This window comes from Pezoporus flaviventris, unplaced genomic scaffold (assembly GCF_033815535.1).
Source record: "Pezoporus flaviventris isolate CSIRO_AGI_PZ_B2104156 unplaced genomic scaffold, CSIRO_AGI_Pfla_v1 ptg000583l, whole genome shotgun sequence".
NCBI lineage: Eukaryota > Metazoa > Chordata > Aves > Psittaciformes > Psittacidae > Pezoporus > Pezoporus flaviventris.
Window position 1 is genome coordinate 66,623 of NW_026893130.1, and position 12,864 is coordinate 79,486.

At 58.4% G+C, this 12,864-nt stretch overlaps 1 protein-coding gene across 1 annotated transcript; it reads right to left on the reverse strand.

The window, feature by feature from the left end:
• Positions 1–203: 203 nt before the first annotated feature.
• CHMP2A (charged multivesicular body protein 2A) lies at positions 204–8,043 on the reverse strand. The gene is made up of 5 exons (XM_061443955.1): positions 7,868–8,043; positions 3,258–3,437; positions 2,256–2,386; positions 1,361–1,422; positions 204–362 (listed from the first exon to the last, which is right to left on the reverse strand). Exons 1-5 carry the CDS (start codon positions 8,033–8,035, stop codon positions 241–243), a joined length of 663 nt encoding a protein of 220 aa, XP_061299939.1. The 5' UTR covers positions 8,036–8,043; the 3' UTR covers positions 204–240.
• Positions 8,044–12,864: the final 4,821 nt, after the last annotated feature.

A 12,864-nucleotide genomic window follows, 5' to 3' on the forward strand; every position in this document is an offset into this window, starting at 1 on the left:
CAGGTCATGAGTCACGTGGTCATTGGTCACAGATCATGGTTCATGTGAACGGGGGTCAGAGGTCACAGGTCACGAGTCACGTGGTCACAGGTCATGGATCATGTGAATGGGGGTCAGAGGTCACAGAGCAGAGACTGTAGGTAACGAGTCAGGGTCAACGGCCAAAGGTCAGGGTCACGTGGTCAGCGACCACCCGTCCCAGGTCAGGGGGTCAGAGGCCACGGGGTCAGGGGTCAGAGGTCAGTCCCGCCGCAGGTTCTTGAGCCGCTCCTCCAGGTCGGCGTCGGCGTCGGCCAAAGCGGCCGCGGGCTCGGCCGGGCGCCCCTCCCCCGCCGACAGAGCGCCCCCTGGCGGCGGCAGCGCTGAAACGGGAGCCACGTCAGGGGCGGACCCACAGGGACCCATAGAGACCATAGGGACCCATAGAGACCCATAGGGACCCATAGAGACCCATAGGGACCCATAGGGACCCATAGGGACCCATAGGGATCATAGAGACCCATAGGGACCCATAGGGATCATAGAGACCATAGAGACCCATAGAGACCCATAGGGACCCATAGAGACCCATAGGGACCCATAGGGACCCATAGAGATCATAGAGACCCATAGAGACCATAGAGACCCATAGAGACCCATAGAGACCCATAGGGACCCATAGAGACCCATAGAGACCCATAGGGACCCATAGGGACCCATAGAGACCCATAGGGACCCATAGAGACCCATAGAGACCCATAGGGACCCATAGAGATCCATAGGGACCCATAGAGACCCATAGAGACCCATAGGGACCCATAGAGACCCATAGAGACCCATAGGGACCCATAGGGACCCATAGAGACCCATAGAGGCCATAGGGACCCATGGAGATCATAGAGACCATAGAGACCCATAGAGAGCATAGAGACCCACAGAGACCATAGGGACCATAGAGACCCATAGAGACCCATAGAGACCATAGAGACCCATAGAGACCCATAGAGACCATAGGGACCATAGAGACCCATAGAGACCATAGAGACCATAGAGACCACAGAGCCCCATAGAGCCCATAGCACTCAACACCCAAAGCACCCATTGAGCCCATAGAGCCCCAGAGATCCCCATAGCACCCATAGAGCCCATAGAGACCCTAGAGCCCTTTACCCTCCATTACCCCACTGCCCCCCATTGCCCCATTGCCAAATTACCCCCATTGCCCCATATCCCCCACTGTCCCCCATTGCCCCATATCCCCCATTGCCCCATCCCCCCCATTGCCCCATATCCCCCATTGCCCCATCCCCCCCATTGCCCCATATCCCCCACTGTCCCCCATTGCCCCATATCCCCCATTGCCCCATAGCGCCCCACTCACTGGCCAGCTCGTCGGTCAGGTTCAGCCCCAGCTCATCCAGCACTTGGGACACGACGGCGTCACTGAGGGGACAGCAGCAGGAGGTGACACCAGCGCCCCATGGCCCCCCCATTGGACCCCATTGGTCCCCCCATTAGTCCCCACTGGTGCCCCACTGATGCCGCATTGATGTCCCCACTGGTTCCCATTGATGTCCCCAGTGGTGATCCCATTGCTGCCCCCTGATGTCCCCATTGGTGCCCCATTGAATGTCCCCATTGGTGCCCCATTGAATGTCCCCATTGGTGTCCTCTGATGCCCCCATTGATCTCCTATTGGTCCCCACTGGTGCCCACTGATTTCCCCATTGGTCCCCTCATTGGTCCCCATTGCTGCCCCTGATGACCCAACCAACTGGTGTCCCCATTGGTCCCCACTGATGCCCCCATTGATCTCCTATTGGTCCCCATTGGTTCCCACTGATGTCCCCATTGGTGTCCCATTGGTCCCCATTGGTGTCCAAACTGGTTCCAACTGGTTCTCCCATTGGTGCCCCAGTGGTGTCCCCATTGATCCCCATTGATGTCCCCACTGGTGTCCTCTGATGTTCCCATTGGTACCCCACTGATGTCCCCATTGGTCCCCATTGGTGTCCTCTGATGCTCCCATTGGTCCCCATTGGTGTCCCCATTGGTGTCCTCTGATGCTCCCATTGGTCCCCATTGGTACCCCATTGATGTCCCCATTGGTGTTCCAATTGGTCCCAACTGGTCCTCCCATTGATCCCCATTGGTGTCCTCTGATGTTCCCATTGGTCCCCATTGATACCCCATTGATGTCCCCATTGCTCCCACTGGTCCCCATTGGTCCCCATTGATACCCCATTGGTCCCCATTGATGTCCCCATTGCTCCCACCTCTCCTCCTCATCCTCCTCGTCCCCCATGGCGTCATCAATGGCGTCGTTCATCAGCTCCTCCTTCATGTCCATGATCTCGGCCTGCTTCTCGAAGTCCATCATGATCTTCTGGATCTGGGGCAGCTTCAGCTGCGCAGGGGGACATGGGGCCACTGAGCCATGGGGCCACCGAGCCATGGGGCCACTGAGCCATGGAGGACCCAACCCATGGAGGACCCAACCCATGGAGGACCCAAACCATGGAGGAACCAACCCATGGAGGACCCAAACCCTGGAGGAACCAACCCATGGAGGACCCAAACCATGGAGGACCCAACCCATGGAGGACCCAACCCATGGAGGACCCAACCCATGGGGGAACCAACCCATGGAGGACCCAACCCATGGGGGACCCAACCCATGGAGGACCCAAACCATGGAGGACCCAACCCATGGAGGACCCAACCCATGGAGGACCCAACCCATGGAGGACCCAAACCATGGAGGAACCAACCCATGGAGGACCCAAACCATGGAGGAACCAACCCATGGAGGACCCAACCCATGGGGGAACCAACCCATGGAGGACCCAACCCATGGGGGACCCAACCCATGGAGGACCCAACCCATGGAGGACCCAACCCATGGAGGACCCAACCCATGGGGGAACCAACCCATGGAGGACCCAAACCATGGAGGACCCAACCCATGGAGGAACCAACCCATGGAGGACCCAACCCATGGAGGACCCAACCCATGGAGGAACCAACCCATGGAGGACCCAACCCATGGAGGACCCAACCCGTGGAGGACCCAACCCATGGAGGACCCAACCCATGAAGGCACCAACCCATGGAGGACCCAACCCATGAAGGCACCAACCCATGGAGGACCCAACCCATGGAGGACCCAACCCATGGAGGACCCAACCCATGGAGGCACCACCCCATGGAAGCCACCACCTTGACCCCCCCGTAGCCACCTCCTGGTGGCCCCGGCCTTGCCCCTTGGGGCCCCCCACCTGCCGGTTCATGGTGGCCATGGCTTTGGTGACCCCCTTCATGGCCTGCGCCATGGAGTTGTTGGATTTGAGGGTCTGGATCTTGAGGGCCACGGCCTGGACGTTGGCTCTCATGGTGATGAACTTCCTCACGTAGCGCCGCGTCCGCACCAGGTCCTTGGCCATGATCTTCACCGCGTCCTGGAGGCGCCGCCACCGAGATCAATGGGGACCCCGCCATCAGCCCCATCCCAAGGGATTCCCGGTCCCTTCAGCCCCATCCCAAGGGATTCCCATTTCCTTCATCCCCATCCCAAGGCATTCCCAGTTCCTTCATCCCCATCCCAAGGCATTCCCGGTCCCTTCATCCCCATCCCAAGGCATTCCCAGTTCCTTCATCCCCATCCCAAGACATTCCCATTTCCTTCATCCCCATCCCAAGGGATTCCCGGTCCCTTCATCCCCATCCCAAGGCATTCCCGGTCCCTTCATCCCCATCCCAAGACATTCCTGGTCCCTTCATCCCCATCCCAAGGCATTCCCAGTTCCTTCATCCCCATCCCAAGGGATTCCTGGTCCCTTCATCCCCATCCCAAGGCATTCCCAGTCCCTTCATCCCCATCCCAAGACATTCCCGATATCTTCATCCCCATCCCAAGGCATTCCCATTTCCTTCATCCCCATCCCAAGGGATTCCCAGTTCCTTCATCCCCATCCCAAGGCATTCCCATTTCCTTCAGCCCCATCCCAAGACATTCCCGGTCCCTTCATCCCCATCCCAAGGCATTCCCAGTTCCTTCATCCCCATCCCAAGACATTCCCGATATCTTCATCCCCATCCCAAGGCATTCCCAGTTCCTTCATCCCCATCCCAAGACATTCCCGATATCTTCATCCCCATCCCAAGGCATTCCCATTTCCTTCATCCCCATCCCAAGGGATTCCCAGTCCCTTCATCCCCAATCCTAAGGGATTCCTGGTCCCTTCATCCCCATCCCAAGGCATTCCCAGTCCCTTCATCCCCATCCCAAGGGATTCCCAGTCCCTTCATCCCCATCCCAAGGGATTCCCAGTCCCTTCATCCCCATCCCAAGGGATTCCCAGTTCCTTCATCCCAATCCCAAGGCATTCCCGGTTCCTTCACCCCAATCCTAAGGGATTCCTGGTTCCTTGTGGTCCCCATCCCAAGGCATTCCTGGTCCCCTCATCCCCATCCCAAGGCATTCCAAATCCCATGTTATCCCAACATTATCCCACTGTTATCCCGACTTTATCCCACGTTACCCCGACATTATCCCCACGTTATCCCACGTTATCCCCACGTTATCCCCACGTTATCCCACTGTTATCCCCACGTTATCCCCACGTTATCCCCACGTTATCCCCACGTTATCCCCACGTTATCCCCACGTTATCCCCACGTTATCCCCACGTTATCCCCACGTTATCCCCACGTTATCCCACTGTTATCCCCACGTTATCCCCACGTTATCCCCACGTTATCCCCACGTTATCCCCACGTTATCCCACTGTTATCCCCACGTTATCCCCACGTTATCCCCACGTTATCCCCACGTTATCCCCACGTTATCCCGACGTTATCCCCACGTTATCCCACTGTTATCCCCACGTTATCCCCACGTTATCCCACGTTATCCCACGTTATCCCCACGTTATCCCCACGTTATCCCCACGTTATCCCCACGTTATCCCGTTATCCCCACGTTATTCCCCACGTTATCCCCACGTTATCCCCACGTTATCCCCACGTTATCCCACTGTTATCCCCACGTTATCCCCACGTTATCCCCACGTTATCCCACGTTATCCCCACGTTATCCCCACGTTATCCCACGTTATCCCCACGTTATCCCACGTTATCCCCACGTTATCCCACTGTTATCCCCACGTTATCCCCACGTTATCCCACTGTTATCCCCACGTTATCCCCACGTTATCCCCACGTTATCCCACTGTTATCCCCACGTTATCCCCACGTTATCCCCACGTTATCCCCACGTTATCCCCACGTTATCCCACGTTATCCCCACGTTATCCCCACGTTATCCCACTGTTATCCCCACGTTATCCCCACGTTATCCCCACGTTATCCCCACGTTATCCCACTGTTATCCCCACGTTATCCCCACGTTATCCCACGTTATCCCCACGTTATCCCCACGTTATCCCCACGTTATCCCACGTTATCCCCACGTTATCCCCACGTTATCCCCACGTTATCCCACTGTTATCCCCACGTTATCCCCACGTTATCCCACGTTATCCCCACGTTATCCCCACGTTATCCCACTGTTATCCCCACGTTATCCCCACGTTATCCCCACGTTATCCCACGTTATCCCCACGTTATCCCCACGTTATCCCCACGTTATCCCCACGTTATCCCACTGTTATCCCCACGTTATCCCCACGTTATCCCACTGTTATCCCCACGTTATCCCCACGTTATCCCCACGTTATCCCAACGTTATCCCCACGTTATCCCCACGTTATCCCCACGTTATCCCCACGTTATCCCACTGTTATCCCCACGTTATCCCAACGTTATCCCCACGTTATCCCCACGTTATCCCACGTTATCCCCACGTTATCCCACTGTTATCCCCACGTTATCCCCACGTTATCCCCACGTTATCCCCACGTTATCCCACTGTTATCCCCACGTTATCCCCACGTTATCCCCACGTTATCCCCACGTTATCCCCACGTTATCCCACTGTTATCCCCACGTTATCCCCACGTTATCCCCACGTTATCCCCACGTTATCCCCACGTTATCCCACTGTTATCCCCACGTTATCCCCACGTTATCCCCACGTTATCCCCACGTTATCCCACTGTTATCCCCACGTTATCCCCACGTTATCCCCACGTTATCCCCACGTTATCCCCACGTTATCCCACGTTATCCCCACGTTATCCCCACGTTATCCCCACGTTATCCCCACGTTATCCCACGTTATCCCCACGTTATCCCCACGTTATCCCCACGTTATCCCACGTTATCCCCACGTTATCCCACTGTTATCCCCACGTTATCCCCACGTGATCCCCACGTGATCCCCACGTTATCCCACGTTATCCCCACGTTATCCCCACGTTATCCCCACGTTATCCCACGTTATCCCCACGTTATCCCCACGTGATCCCCACGTTATCCCACGTTATCCCCACGTTATCCCCACGTTATCCCCACGTTATCCCACGTTATCCCCACGTTATCCCCACGTTATTCCCGACGTTATCCCCACGTTATCCCGACGTTATCCCGACGTTATCCCCACGTTATCCCACTGTTATCCCCACGTTATCCCACGTTATCCCCACGTTATCCCCACGTTATCCCCACGTTATCCCCACGTTATCCCACGTTATCCCCACGTTATCCCCACGTTATCCCCACGTTATCCCACGTTATCCCCACGTCATCCCCACGTCATCCCCACGTTATCCCCACGTTATCCCCACGTTATCCCACGTTATCCCCACGTTATCCCCACGTTATCCCCACGTTATCCCACGTTATCTCCACGTTATCCCACTGTTATCCCCACGTTATCCCCACGTTATCCCAACGTTATCCCCACGTTATCCCCACGTTATCCCACTGTTATCCCCACGTTATCCCACTGTTATCCCCACGTTATCCCCACGTTATCCCACTGTTATCCCCACGTTATCCCCACGTTATCCCCACGTTATCCCACTGTTATCCCCACGTTATCCCCACGTTATCCCACGTTATCCCCACGTTATCCCCACGTTATCCCACTGTTATCCCCACGTTATCCCCACTTTATCCCCACGTTATCCCCACGTTATCCCCACGTTATCCCCACGTTATCCCCACGTTATCCCACTGTTATCCCCACGTTATCCCCACGTTATCCCCACGTTATCCCCACGTTATCCCACTGTTATCCCCACGTTATCCCCACGTTATCCCCACGTTATCCCCACGTTATCCCACTGTTATCCCCACGTTATCCCCACGTTATCCCCACGTTATCCCCACGTTATCCCACTGTTATCCCCACGTTATCCCCACGTTATCCCCACGTTATCCCCACGTTATCCCCACGTTATCCCCACGTTATCCCCACGTTATCCCACGTTATCCCCACGTTATCCCCACGTTATCCCCACGTTATCCCGTTATCCCAACGTTATCCCAACGTTATCCCCACGTTATCCCGACGTTATCCCCACGTTATCCCCACGTTATCCCCACGTTATCCCCACGTTATCCCCACGTTATCCCCACGTTATCCCACTGTTATCCCCACGTTATCCCACGTTATCCCTCTGTTATCCCCACGTTATCCCCACGTTATCCCACGTTATCCCCACGTTATCCCCACGTTATCCCACTGTTATCCCCACGTTATCCCAACGTTATCCCACGTTATCCCCACGTTATCCCCACGTTATCCCCACGTTATCCCCACGTTATCCCACGTTATCCCCACGTTATCCCCACGTTATCCCCACGTTATCCCCACGTTATCCCACGTTATCCCCACGTTATCCCCACGTTATCCCTACGTTATCCCACGTTATCCCCACGTTATCCCCACGTTATCCCGCCGCTACCCCGAGGCCGTCCCCACCATCTGGCCCTGCTTCGCCATCTTCTTGATGTCCAGGATGATTTTCTTCTCCTGCGCTTCCAGCTTGGAGCGTTCCCGATCCAGGTCCCGCATGGCCCGGGCCAGGGCGCGCTGGTTCTGCCGGAGCAGCTCCTCCGGCGTCTTCCGGCGCCCGAACAGCAGCTCCATAGGGATGGCTGCGAGGAGAGGGGGGGGGGGGCAATGGGGGGGGGGGCAATGGGGTGTGGGGGGTCAATGGGGTGTGGGGGTCAATGGGGTGTGGGGGTCAATGGGGTATGGGGGTCAATGGGTATGGGGGTCAATGGGGTGGGGGGGGCAATGGGTATGGGGGTCAATGGGTATGGGGGGGTCAATGGGTATGGGGGGGGTCAATGGGGTATGGGGGTCAATGGGGTGTGGGGGTCAATGGGTATGGGGGGGGCAATGGGTATGGGGGGTCAATGGGTATGGGGGGTTCAATGGGTATGGGGGGGCAATGGGTATGGGGGGTCAATGGGTATGGGGGGTCAATGGGTATGGGGGGGGTCAATGGGTATGGGGGTCAATGGGGCATGGGGGTCAATGGGGTGGGGGGGGCAATGGGTATGGGGGGGGCAATGGGGTGTGGGGGTCAATGGGTATGGGGGGGCAATGGGGTGTGGGGGGGTCAATGGGTATGGGGGGTCAACGGGGTGGGGGGGTCAATGGGGTATGGGGGTCAATGGGGTGTGGGGGTCAATGGGTATGGGGGTCAATGGGTATGGGGGGGCAATGGGTATGGGGGTCGATGGGTATGGGGGGGTCAATGGGGTATGGGGGGTCAATGGGTATGGGGGTCAATGGGGTGTGGGGGTCAATGGGGTGGGGGGGCAATGGGTATGGGGGTCAATGGGTATGGGGGGGCAATGGGTATGGGGGGTCAATGGTATGGGGGGGGCAATGGGGTGTGGGGGTCGATGGGTATGGGGGGGTCAATGGGGTATGGGGGGTCAATGGGTATGGGGGTCAATGGGGTGTGGGGGTCAATGGGTATGGGGGTCAATGGGTATGGGGGGGCAATGGGTATGGGGGGTCAATGGTATGGGGGGGGCAATGGGGTGTGGGGGTCGATGGGTATGGGGGTCAATGGGGTATGGGGGTCAATGGGGTGTGGGGGTGAATGGGGTGTGGGGGTGAATGGGGTGTGGGGGGCAATGGGGTGGGGGGGGCAATGGGTATGGGGGGGGTCAATGGGGTGGGGGGGTCAATGGGGCGTGGGGGTCAATGGGGTGGGGGGGGCAATGGGTATGGGGGTCAATGGGGTGGGGGGGTCAATGGGGCGGGGGGGTCAATGGGGCGTGGGGGTCAATGGGGTGGGGGGGGCAATGGGTATGGGGGTCAATGGGGTGTGTGTGGGGGTCAATGGGGTGTGTGGGTTGTTCATTGATTCCCCCCCTTCCAAGGGGTATTTCTAAGCCCCCTCCCCATTGGCTCCTCCCCTTTTCCACGGCAAGAGCCAATCAGAGCGCGAGGCCACGCCCCCTTTCCCCATCCACCCCCACCCCGTGTCTCTATGGTGCGAGGCCGCTCTGGTCCTCCCGCTGCTCTCTATGGTCCCGGCCTAGAGCCGCTCTGGTCCTCCAGCTCCCGTCTCTATGATCCCACCCTAGGGCCGCTCTCTCCCCCCCCTGCTCCCGTCTCTATGATCCCGGGCCCCTCTGGTCCTCCCGCTCCCGTCTCTATGATCCCCCCCTAGGGCCGCTCTCTCCCCCCCCCGCTCCCGTCTCTATGATCCCCCCTAGGGCCGCTCTCTCCCCCCCGCTCCCGTCTCTATGATCCCCCCTAGGGCCGCTCTCTCCCCCCCCCGCTCCCGTCTCTATGATCCCGGGCCCCTCTGGTCCTCCAGCTCCCGTCTCTATGATCCCAGCCTAGGGCCGCTCTCTCTCCCCCGCTCCCGTCTCTATGATCCCCCCCTGGGGCCACTCTATCCCCGCCCCGCTCCCGTCTCTATGATCCCCCCTAGGGCCTCTCTATCCCCGCCCTGCTCCCGTCTCTATGATCTCCCCTAGGGCCGCTCTCTCCCCCCCGCTCCCGTCTCTATGATCCCCCCTAGGGCCGCTCTCTCCCCCCCCCGCTCCCGTCTCTATGATCCCCCCTAGGGCCGCTCTCTCCCCCCCCCGCTCCCGTCTCTATGATCCCCCCTAGGGCCGCTCTCTCCCCCCGCTCCCGTCTCTATGATCCCCCCTAGGGCCGCTCTCTCCCCCCCCGCTCCCGTCTCTATGATCCCCCCTAGGGCCGCTCTCTCCCCCTCCCGCTCCCGTCTCTATGATCCCCCCCTAGGGCCGCTCTATCTCCCCCCGCTCCCGTCTCTATGATCCCCCCTAGGGCCGCTCTCTCCCCCCCCCGCTCCCGTCTCTATGATCCGAGCTCTCACCGCGATCCCACCGGTGGCCGCCGCGCACTTCCGCGTTGACGTCACGCGGCGCGAGGTCACATGACCGAGGATTCGGCCCCGCCCACTGCTCGGGGGGGGGGGGGGGCAGGACCATAGAGGAAGCGGGCAGAGAGGCCACTTCCGCGTTGGGGCCGAGGGGAGGGCGCCCCCTGGCGGACGGGGGGTGTTGGGACAGAGGCTGAAGAGGGGGGGAACTGGGATGAACTGGGGAGGTGAAACTGGGAATACTGGGATTGGGAATACGGGGAGCCCTATGGAAGGGCACTGGGAGCACTGGGACCCCCATAGAAGGTAACTGGGAGCACTGGGACCCCCATAGAAGGGAACTGGGACCCCCATAGAAGGTAACTGGGACCCCCATAGAAGTTAACTGGGACCCCCATAGAAGGTAACTGGGAGCACTGGGACCCCTATAGAAGTTAACTGGGACCCCGATAGAAGGTAACAGGGAGCACTGGGACCCCCATAGAAGGTAACTGGGAGCACTGGGACCCCCATAGAATGTAACTGGGACCCCATAGAAGGTAACTGGGACCCCCATAGAAGGTAACTGGGACCCCCATAGAAGGTAACTGGGAGCACTGGGACCCCCATAGAAGGTAACTGGGACCCCATAGAAGGTAACTGGGAGCACAGGGACCCCCATAGAAGGTAACTGGGACCCCCATAGAAGGTAACTGGGACCCCCATAGAAGGTAACTGGGAGCACTGGGACCCCCATAGAATGTAACTGGGACCCCATAGAAGGTAACTGGGACCCCCATAGAAGGTAACTGGGACCCCCATAGAAGGTAACTGGGAGCACTGGGACCCCCATAGAAGGTAAATGGGAGCACTGGGACCCCCATAGAAGGTAACTGGGACCCCATAGAAGGTAACTGGGACCCCCATAGAAGGTAACAGGGAGCACTGGGACCCCCATAGAAGGTAACTGGGAACACTGGGACCCCCATAGAAGGTAACTGGGACCCCATAGAAGGTAACTGGGAGCACTGGGACCCCCATAGAAGGTAACTGGGAGCACTGGGACCCCCATAGAAGGTAACTGGGACCCCCATAGAAGGTAACTGGACCCCTATGAAGTAACTGGAGCACTGGGACCCCCATAGAAGGTAACTGGGAGCACTGGGACCCCCATAGAAGTTAACTGGGACCCCCATAGAAGGTAACTGGGACCCCCACAGAAGGTAACTGGGACCCCATAGAAGGTAACTGGGACCCCCATAGAAGGTAACTGGGAGCACTGGGACCCCTATAGAAGTTAACTGGGACCCCGATAGAAGGTAACAGGGAGCACTGGGACCCCCATAGAAGGTAACTGGGAGCACTGGGACCCCCATAGAAGGTAACTGGGACCCCATAGAAGGTAACTGGGACCCCTATAGAAGGTAACTGGGAGCACTGGGACCCCCATAGAAGGTAACTGGGAGCACTGGGACCCCTATAGAAGGTAACTGGGACCCCCATAGAAGGTAACTGGGACCCCATAGAAGGTAACTGGGAGCACTGGGACCCCCATAGAAGGTAACTGGGACCCCCATAGAAGGTAACTGGGAGCACTGGGACCCCCATAGAAGGTAACTGGGACCCCCATAGAAGGTAACTGGGACCCCATAGAAGGTAACTGGGAGCACTGGGACCCCCACAGAAGGTAACTGGGAGCACTGGGACCCCCATAGAAGGTAACTGGGACCCCATAGAAGGTAACTGGGACCCCCATAGAAGGTAACTGGGACCCCATAGAAGGTAACTGGGACCCCCATAGAAGGTAACTGGGACCCCATAGAAGGTAACTGGGAGCACTGGGACCCCCATAGAGGGTAACTGGGAGCACTGGGACCCCCATAGAAGGTAACTGGGACTGGGACCCCCCATAGAAGGGAACTGGGAGCACTGGGACCCCCATAGAAGGTAACTGGGACCCCCATAGAAGGTAACAGGGAGCACTGGGACCCCATAGAAGGTAACTGGGAGCACTGGGACCCCCATAGAAGGTAACTGGGAGCACTGGGACCCCATAGAAGGTAACTGGGACCCCCATAGAAGGTAACTGGGAGCACTAGGACCCCCATAGAAGGTAACTGGGACCCCATAGAAGGTAACTGGGAGCACTGGGACCCCTATAGAGGGTAACTGGGAACACTGGGACCCCCATAGAAGGTAACTGGGAGCACTGGGACCCCCATAGAAGGTAACTGGGAGCACTGGGACCCCCATAGAAGGTAACTGGGAGCACTGGGACCCCCATAGAAGGTAACTGGGACCCCATAGAAGGTAACTGGGACCCCCATAGAAGGTAACTGGGACCCCATAGAAGGTAACTGGGAGCACTGGGAGCACTGGGACCCCCCCAGTTCCCCCCCATTCCCAACGCCTCCATCATCACCACCACCTTTAATCAACGCTGATTGGAAGGAGGAGGAGGAGGGGGGGGGGGGGCGGCGGGCTCCCCACCCCCCACCCCCGCGCCGCGGTGGGCGGGGCAATAAATAGGGCGGGGTAAAGAGGAGGAGGGGGGGCGTGGTTAATGGGGTGAGGGGGCGGGGTTTCTCGGGGACGGGGGCGCCTGGCCTACTTCGAGGCA